Source organism: Camelina sativa, chromosome 5, assembly GCF_000633955.1.
Source record: "Camelina sativa cultivar DH55 chromosome 5, Cs, whole genome shotgun sequence".
Lineage (NCBI taxonomy): Eukaryota > Viridiplantae > Streptophyta > Magnoliopsida > Brassicales > Brassicaceae > Camelina > Camelina sativa.
The window spans coordinates 4,716,810-4,726,407 of NC_025689.1; the positions used below are offsets into that span (position 1 = coordinate 4,716,810).

At 39.0% G+C, this 9,598-nt stretch overlaps 2 protein-coding genes across 2 annotated transcripts in view; one reads left to right on the top strand and one right to left on the bottom strand.

The window, feature by feature from the left end:
* Positions 1–1,594, top strand: part of LOC104785511 (ABC transporter G family member 1) — a 10,704-nt gene extending 9,110 nt beyond the window's left edge. The window contains exon 2 of the mRNA XM_010510728.2: positions 1,232–1,594. Coding sequence (XP_010509030.1) covers positions 1,232–1,455 — 224 coding nt within the window. The 3' untranslated portion in view covers positions 1,456–1,594. The remainder of the gene's footprint in view (positions 1–1,231) is intronic.
* LOC104785510 (SAC3 family protein A-like) lies at positions 1,602–8,263 on the bottom strand. The gene is made up of 14 exons (XM_010510727.2): positions 7,932–8,263; positions 7,702–7,775; positions 6,029–7,102; positions 5,366–5,785; positions 5,126–5,227; positions 4,770–4,867; positions 4,481–4,649; positions 3,894–4,376; positions 3,678–3,818; positions 3,478–3,537; positions 2,840–2,970; positions 2,423–2,556; positions 2,098–2,327; positions 1,602–1,990 (listed from the first exon to the last, which is right to left on the bottom strand). Exons 2-14 carry the CDS (start codon positions 7,756–7,758, stop codon positions 1,895–1,897), a joined length of 3,195 nt encoding a protein of 1,064 aa, XP_010509029.1. The 5' UTR covers positions 7,759–7,775; positions 7,932–8,263; the 3' UTR covers positions 1,602–1,894.

The following is a 9,598-nucleotide window of genomic DNA, read 5'->3' on the forward strand; positions in this document are numbered from 1 at the left end:
GATGAACCAACCTCTGGTTTGGACTCAACGAGTGCGTTCATGGTTGTTAAAGTGTTGAAGAGGATTGCTCAGAGTGGCAGTATCGTGATTATGTCGATTCACCAACCGAGTCATCGAGTTCTCAGTTTGCTTGACCGGTTAATCTTCTTATCCCGTGGTCACACCGTGTACAGCGGATCTCCGGCGAGTCTTGCGCGTTTTTTCTCCGAGTTCGGGAGTCCGATACCGGAAAACGAGAATCGAACCGAGTTCGCGTTAGATCTCATCCGTGAGCTTGAAGTATCAGCCGGAGGAACAAGAGGATTAGTCGAATTCAACAAAAAATGGCAAGAGATGAAGAAACAGAACAATCGTCAACCGCCGTTAACTCCGCCTTCGTCACCGTACCCAAATCTAACGCTGAAGGAAGCAATCGCCGCTAGTATAAGCAGAGGAAAGCTAGTTTCCGGCGGCGAATCCGTCGCTAACGGCGGAGCAACCGCTACTTCCACAACAACCCTAGCTGTTCCTGAATTCGCGAATCCGATGTGGATCGAAATCAAAACTCTCTCGAAACGATCAATGCTCAATTCTAGGAGACAACCTGAGCTATTCGGAATCAGAGTCGCCTCGGTCGTTATCACCGGATTCATCCTCGCCACCGTGTTTTGGCGGTTAGACAATTCGCCGAAAGGAGTTCAAGAGCGGTTAGGTTTCTTCGCCTTCGCGATGTCAACAATGTTCTACACTTGCGCCGATGCGTTACCAGTTTTTCTCCAGGAACGTTACATCTTCATGAGAGAAACTGCTTACAACGCTTACCGGAGATCCTCCTACGTTCTCTCTCACGCCATCGTCTCTATCCCGTCACTCATCTTCCTCTCCCTTGCTTTCGCGGCGACAACGTATTGGGCTGTTGGGTTGGGTGGAGGCCCAATGGGCCTTTTGTTCTACTGTTTGATCATTTTAGCGTCGTTCTGGTCAGGAAGCTCCTTTGTCACGTTTCTGTCAGGTGTGGTTCCGAGTGTGATGTTGGGTTACATAATCGTCGTCGCTATTTTAGCTTACTTCTTGTTGTTCAGTGGATTCTTCATCAACAGAAACCGTATCCCTGATTACTGGATTTGGTTTCATTACCTGTCTTTGGTGAAATACCCCTACGAAGCTGTTTTACAGAACGAGTTCTCTGATGCGACCAAGTGTTTCGTGAGAGGAGTTCAGATTTTCGACAATACGCCATTAGGGGAATTACCAGAAGTGATGAAGCTGAATCTGCTTGGATCAGTGAGCAAGTCGCTTGGGGTGACGATATCGAGCACGACTTGTTTGACCACTGGTGCTGATATACTGAAGAATCAAGGTGTTGTTCAGCTGAGTAAGTGGAATTGCTTGTTCGTCACAGTTGCTTTCGGGTTTTTTTTTAGGATTTTGTTCTACTTCACTTTGTTACTTGGTAGCAAGAACAAGAGGAGGTGAAAAGAGTAGAAAAGGCAAGTAAAAAAATGCGAAAAGACCCAAATCAAAAACATACTTATATTTTCTGTTTGTAATTCCTTGAATTGTTTTAATGAAAATTGTTTTTTTCATATATATATATAAAGGTATGTTTCCTGGATAGTGGATACCCTTAAAAGTATATAGAAAGAATAAGGACTTCCATATTCACAAAAACGAATTACAAACACATTTAGCTTCTCTTCCAAACGTTTCCTACTACAACTATGAAGTATTATAAACCTAAAAATGTCATACCTGAACTTGTGTGTGGGGGAGAGGATGTTGATGAAGCCAGAGAGCCTTGGAATTATCGTCATTGTTCTCCTTTCAGATCAAAAGTTATGATGAACTTCATTTTAGCAATATTGCTTCTTCTTTTTTTCCATCAGACAGACTACAACAAACATTAATTTTTTTATCATGTACGTGTAAAAAAATCATTGACATCTAGATTTCGATCTCCGTGAGCAACTGCGTCTTCAGGTTCTGGCATGAAGAGACTCGTTGATGACGCCTGCACAAGGAATAACAAAAAACCACTCCTCAATCCATATCTTGAGAATCATTGTGAACTTGAAGTCTTATATAGTAAGGATATGGCAAATCCAAAAGAAGACTTACCTTGGTATCAAGCAGTATATCTCCGTTACTCTCAGTAATGAGGTTAGCACCATGGGTTTTTAGCCATTCTAAACACTCCTCCAAACCATTGGTCTCCTTTTCATCAGTACCTTCGCTTGCAGCACCAGTAAAGCCCAACACTTGAACTATGTATGAAACCGGGATTGTAGGCCGACAACTCCGAGACATAAAAGTCACAGCCTTGTAACGCATTTTCTCCACATAGAGATCTGCAAACATAACAATTTCATCATATCCTTACATATCTAGCCATTCAATTGTTTAAACATATCAAAAGAGTTTTCCTATGTAATATGTCTCCTACCCATGAGGCAACTATTCATGTTTGGTGCAGTCTTGTAGAGTCTGAAGAACATAACATAATTTCCTGATGTTACAGCTGCACGAACTGAAAGAGCATGTCTAACTGCTTCATCCTTCTTAGCTTCTTCGGATAATCTACGGAACAGAGATCACAAAATTACTCTTTGCACATAGATGCACACAAACCCAATGCACACAAACCCAATTCAAAGGAGTAACCTCTTTGCACTGGTAGAAAGAGATGTTACAAAACCTAAACTATCAGATAGGTAGCGTGAACATATATAATATCAATACTATTCCCAGTTGGTCACTCAAAACCATATTTTGATCTTTCCACGAAACTTTAATTTATCAAAGTTTCTCATCACGCATCATGCAAAACGGAGCCCAGAGATGGATATTTATACGTACTAACCTGGACATAGATGATAGCAATTCTCGGTTGTTGTTAGAGTGTAGGGTAATATAGAGTAGACTATACGCAGCAAACTCCAGAGAGCATCCTTCTATACCTTCCGCATAAAGAGTTTTTAACTGCGACAGGCACTGTAACATAAAATATAAACCAATTCAGCAACACTAAAAATACCTGAGATTAAAATAGACTCCTCAGGAATATGCAACAGTGTATTCTACGAGACTTGGTGGATCAGTATCATTATATTGCAGAATTTATGCAAACCAAAGTCATAGTCCATAGTAACAAGTCATCAGAAATATGCGTCAACTTGCCAAACATTATGTCGATAGCATCTTCCACAATTTTATCAATGTTTACTATATTGATTTTAGAACCTAAAGGCATAACTCGAAACCTAAATTTTTCTACTTGCTAAACTATAGTTGCCAGCTGTTTCCAAACTCACTTCACTCTGAGGTCTTGCATGACATGTTGCTTATTTATTATTTGAAAATGAGACACCGGTGAAATTCTAGCAGATGTTGATATTTTTTAAATTAGGAAAAACAGGACAAGTTTTTCAATATCGATTTGATCTAGACACTGAATGATTACTATTCTAAAATATGAGGAGTCCGTGCTGGTGTACCAACCTGATTATACTCGGGTAAATCCCCAGCCTCCAAAGCCAATCTAGCATGTGTCTCATAAACCTGAAATAGACATTGAACATGTAAACATTATAAACGTGCTAATTGGGTGACAGGTTCTGTAACTAGGATAAAACCCTCCACCAGGAAATGGATCCTACAAGCAAGAACACTCAAATATCATTCTGAACTCAATAATATACCTTAGCTGTTAAATGATTGTGTATTCGTTGTACTGTGAGATCTTGGCGAATAGACTTTAGCTGATCGCATTTATAAAGATAATTTTTTTGAGAATCCTGAACCATTAACAGAGCTTTTTCCAGCACATCCTCTGGTCTTACCTGAAAATAAGTCAAATAGAAAAAAATCAGCCAGGGTGTCGAAAAGATTACGAGGTTTAAGATAGTGATATTTACAGTGGCAGGATCCGGTGCAGAGGTAAGGCGGAGATAACGTTTCTCAATTTCCTGGCAAGTTCCTTTAACTGTTAGTGCATCCCAGTCAATGTCTTCCACAGCTCTGCTGCCACTTTCATCAAAAGTTTTGCTAAGCCGCAAGGCAGTGGCTCTTCTAGAATGCAAATTTCCAACATTTGCATTCTTGGGTTTCGGAAGATCAGTCCCTCGGTTGTGCCCTTGAACTCTTTCAAAACGCTTGGAACGACTATCACGTCGCTTCTTTTCCTCGGCAGAACTAGCAAGTGCCACTGCACTGGAATAGTAAGGTGTCAAATCCTTGTCACTATCACTAGATGCCTCATCATCAATGGCCGTAGCTGCACCACCAGAAAACCGCTGCCGCTTGACAGGCCGCTGGAAACTCTTTTTTGCAGAATTTTGCCCAGAATAAGTGGGCTTGAAGCCAATGGCAGCATCCACCTTTTGAAAAATCTCAGAGTTCTGCAAAATTTCTTATCAGAACCAGTGACTGCAAGAACCAAATTCTAACAGCTAAATACACATTCGCCAGTAGCATCATATAATCTAAGAAGAGAAAGGTTAACCTTTTTGTTATTTTCATTTTGGTGATTCCAAGCTCCAAATTTAACAGGACTACTGAAAGTTGAAGCTGGCTTGACAAACGGTTTCTCTTCCAGTAACGGCTCCCATCTACTTTTGGGTCGTCTTGTTGGGCTCTTATTTTGGAAGGAAGATATAAGAGTGGAGCTCGACCTTCATTGCAGTGTAAAACTTAGCAGGAAAATAGAAAGTAATGCTCCAACCATCTACTAGGGAAGAACGAAAGTTATAGATCAAGCAGACACGAGATGAGGGAGGAAAGAAGGGCCATACTCAGTGTTAGTCACATTTGTGTTCAGGACAGTTGAAAGAGGCTCAGTATCCCAATCCCGAGTATAAAGAGTCTCATCAGCCTTCGCATTCTTGATGATCTAGAAATACAAAAATAAGCATCAACATGCAAAGCAACCAAAATTAACATGGTATTCTACTGACTGCAAAACAAATTCTTCGACAAAAGGCATGAAAACATCTTAAATATACTACACATCTACACGGAAGATCAAGTTGGAAGTTAATTCAAATATGCAATAATATTAAGATGAGCACAGAGAGTGTCTAAAAAAGAAACATTTATCATGCTACAAAATTCTAACAACTGAACGTTCACAATTCCTACAAACATTTACCTCCGCCAGGGCAGCCTGACAAGATGCCTTTTCTTTATCATCTTTGCAGCGAGCAAGTGCCCTCTCAACATACCCACGAAGCGATTTCGGGAATTGTCTAGGCTACAAGCAAGGAGATTATTTATTTCCAATGTCAATTGTAAAAAAAAGAACAATTAGCCAACACACCAATTTATAGTGGCCAACAATTATATCTACTTCACTTGCTAGGTAATCAACAATTGAAAAAAGGAATCTTACCTCAGGCATAGCAGTGGCATGGTCTTTCGACTTTGGCATTGAAACACTAACATATGCAGGTGTTTGGGCTGCACCTGCCGCTGAACTATCTTTATCCATTTTGGTAAAACCTGATGGCAAGTTTGAAGCAATTCTAGGGTTAGTTGGAATCTGTACTTTGCTTACCCTTTGTGTATCTACTGACGGTGTTGTCTGAGTAGGCTGGCGATAGCCTAACGGTGGCTGGTGAAAGGAAGACTGGGAGTTCAGTTCTTGAGGATATGTAGCTCTCTGATGACCCTGAAAGGGGGTCTCATATAAGGGTTTCATCTCCAGAGGACTCTGGTAATGATTTTGAGGAGGAACATGATGATGAGCTTGCAGACTTTGTGTTTGATGCACCCAGTAAGGATCATTAGAGGTACTAACAGCTGCACCATGCTGCAAGAAGGATAAAAGAAAGCAATAAGAGTTTACGTCTAAACTGTTTGCAAACAAAATTCAAGAATTAATTCTATGCAGTATTGCTTGATGGCTAACAGGTCAGTTACTATCACTCTTTTACCAACTTCAAAAATTCATAAGGAGATAACACACAGTTATCAATAAGCTGCAAGCAGAAAAGCATTATGAATGCAAATGACGTATATTTGGTCTACTCCCTTATGAAAGTAAAATCTGAACCTGCTGAGAAGGTGGTTGGGATGGACCAGTTTCCGGCCCCCAGTGTTGGACATAAGACGGAGCAGGCTGACTATTTGAAGCAGGCATTTCACTAGTAACACCTGGAACTGGAAAGCTCTGACTATATGCACTTGTGGCAGACAAGTTTTCTGTGCCCGGGGCACAGGGGACTTCTGTTTGGCTGTAATATTCTGACCATTGTTGGTAGTTTTGTTGATGATGTACAGGTGTTGCGGTTGCAATAGTAGAGCTATGTGTGTTAGCAGCATCAGGAGTATAATTTTGATAAGGGTTTGAGGTATAGTTTCCCTGATTCGAAGCAGGAGTCGGGTTGCTGTAATTTGAAGCAGGAGTCTGATTGCTATAGTTTGAAGCAGGAGTCGGGTTGCTGTAATTTGAAGCAGGAGTCTGATTGCTATAGTTTGAAACAGGAGTCTGGTTGCTGTAACTTGAAGCAGGAGTCTGATTGCTATAGTTTGAAGCAGGAGTCTGATTGCTGTAATTTGAAGCAGGAGTCTGATTGCTGTAATTTGTACTTGGGTAACTTCCAGCCGTCTGGTTGTTATAATTTGTACTTTGGTAACCTCCAGCAGTCTGATAATCAGCAGGATTGTAGTAAGTTCCTGAATAACTTGCAGTCCCAGCATAAGATCCTGGATTCTGAAATGAGGAAAGAGGCTGAGGAGCACCTGTGTTTTGATACGCCCCTACAGGCTGAGGATATGACTGGCTAGGTTGCGGTTGATAGGCGCTGTAGTAATTGGAATATCCCGTGTTTGAATAGTTGTGTGGGTCAGAAGGGGTCTGGTATGGCGTATATCCACTATAATCTTGTGCCACATTTGCAGTTCCAGACGTCGACGAGCTAGTAAAGGATGCAGTAGTCGGTATCTCTTGCACATTGCTTGTAGCAGGCCCTGTTGGCTGCGGATGGTAATAGTTTGAATTTGAATAGTTCCCATTATCCACAGCCTGATGTTCAGCAGAATGCCCTGTCCATGGGGCACTGTCAGACCCAGTTGAGTATTGATATGAATATTTATGTACTTGGCTTCCATCAACACCATATCGATTCTGCATCAGAGAAAAAAACCATTAGTAGTGGCAAATGGTCAGGGAATCCTCATCTTTATTACATAAATGATATAACTAAAAAAGTCCAAGAGTGAAAAGAAATATAGACAAACAAACAAACAAACAGAAATTGTCATCTCTGATTAAGGCTACATCTACAACTTAAGACGCTAAAAGCCTTCCACAGTCTCAAGTCAATCAAAAAGAACCTCAAACATTAAACCTTCAAACGTTCATGCATTAAGTGATCAACAGCTAAGTGTTTTAACCAAACCGAAGAACTAATAGACTTTGTTGTAGCAAAAAGTACTTAAAACAGTTTACATCATTGAGTTTTGAAAAAGGTAGATTACACGAGAAAACCATAAGGCTCCAAGGCATTGGTACAAAAGACTATTCTTAATGAGGAGAATGATTTGTCTAGAATCAAAAATCACTTTCTTCTTCTACTGCATAAACATACTGAATATGCAAAATTCCTCTAAACATTTACAAAGGTGCACTAACAAACATATAACTTGCTACAAAGATCAACATAACTTCCCATCAAAGAAAACAAGATCAATTGGTTCAAGACGAAACAAGAGATTGTTAATTACCTCAATGGAATTAGGGTCCATTGGTGCTACGGCCTGAGTGTTCCCTCCTTGATTCATCCTATATCATCAACTTCCTGCAAAAGCATAACACATACGATTGAACTCACTTTCGAATACACATTAAATAAATAAAAAACCTCATCGAAAAGCCCTAAATAGCAAAAACAGAGATAGAAAAAAACTCATCGAAAAGCCCTAAATAGCAAAACAAAGCAGCAAAGAATTTGTACCAGTGACGCTCCAATTTGTGTAGAGACCGATGAAGAATCGAATTGAAGATTAGTATAGTAAAAGCAAGGATTTGAGATCAACAAAAAAAAAGCAAAAACAAGGTAACACAAAAAGGAAACGAATAGAACAGAACCAAAATAGAAAAAAAGAAACAAAACAAAGAAGAAGGCAAATCTTAATATGTATATATGTAATCTATATGGAAACAACAAAAAGAGATGTTGTCACAAATCTATCGGAGATTACAGAACACGGGAGAAAAATCTGGCCGAAGAGGAGGAGAAACAATTTTGTTGTGCCGGAGGAGACGAACAGGATTGTCAATTTTTTTTTTTTTTGTACGGTATTACTTGCGTCTACGGGTCGGGTCGAGTCTGTCCGGGTGGGTTTTATGTAAAGCCTTTTTAATTGGGCCCATTATTATTCATCTACACATGTCCACGTAAGTTAATGAGATAACACGCACGACTTTATCATCAATTCATTGACTATTTTAAGAGATCGTTTATGAAAAAAGTTAAGACTAAAAGTGAAAATGTTTGGGAGAGTTACTGTATGAGAATCAATGTCATTGTCGAACAGATCATCACAATCGAAGACTTGAAATCCTTTCTTGAAAAGAATGAAGGAACACTGGTGGAAGAACAGAATTTATTTTGGTGGTAAAACTCTGTTCTTCAACTAGGTTCTTCCTTTCTTTCAAGAAAATATAACGACAACGGACTGGAAAAGAGGAACCACCGTATAATGTCAACCTACGAGAGAAATTTTTTATATAATGATATACCTAATGGAAGAACTTAATATGAAAAGAGGAGAGGTGTGAGCTAGAGAGAAGAGGAGAGGTGTGAGCTAGAGAGTTTGAGAAGTGTGTTTATATAGAAAGGGACATGCATTTTTACTCTTTTGTATTTTTTTTTGTTTTTGTTTTACGATCTCCTCTCTCACCGGCGTCAATTAATGTAATACAGCATACTCAATTTTACCTTTCGTATATTTTTGTTTTACTCTCTCCTCTCTCTCATCAGTTAATGTCATAGCTATTTACATACTCATCAATTAGTGTCATAGCAATTAATGTCATAGTATTAACGTACAGAAATCGCTTTTCATAGATGCATGTAATAAATAAATATATACTTATAAACTAAAAAACTATGTCACCAAAACCATAAACGTTTTTAATCAAAAAACAATCGGATGAAATGGAAGTATATAGCTTTTCCAAACTTTAACAAATTAACTAATGATTTTAAATAAATTTTAAATTACTACAATAGGGACTAAATTTTATAAAAGGCTTAAGATTTTAGTAATTTAAGTTTAAATTACCATCTAAAATCTCTATGCACCAGTTAAGGCCCATCACTCTCAAAGTCGCCCTTACCATGAAAGAAAAGGGATATGGTGCACTCAACACTCTGCATGCGTGCCTCCTCACTCTTCACGTTACCCATTAATTTTTTGTATGGTAGAAAAAGTAACGTTACCCATTAAATTTTGTATAGTACTAATACACTTATTGACTCGTACAAATATAGTAAATGTTTGGACTTGTAAAGTCATTTTCATTTTCTTTTTCTTTTATTACTCCCCATCCTAAACTTTGTATTCTTTGCATTAATTTCATTAAGTTATTGGAATATACTTTTTTATATGGTTTAAT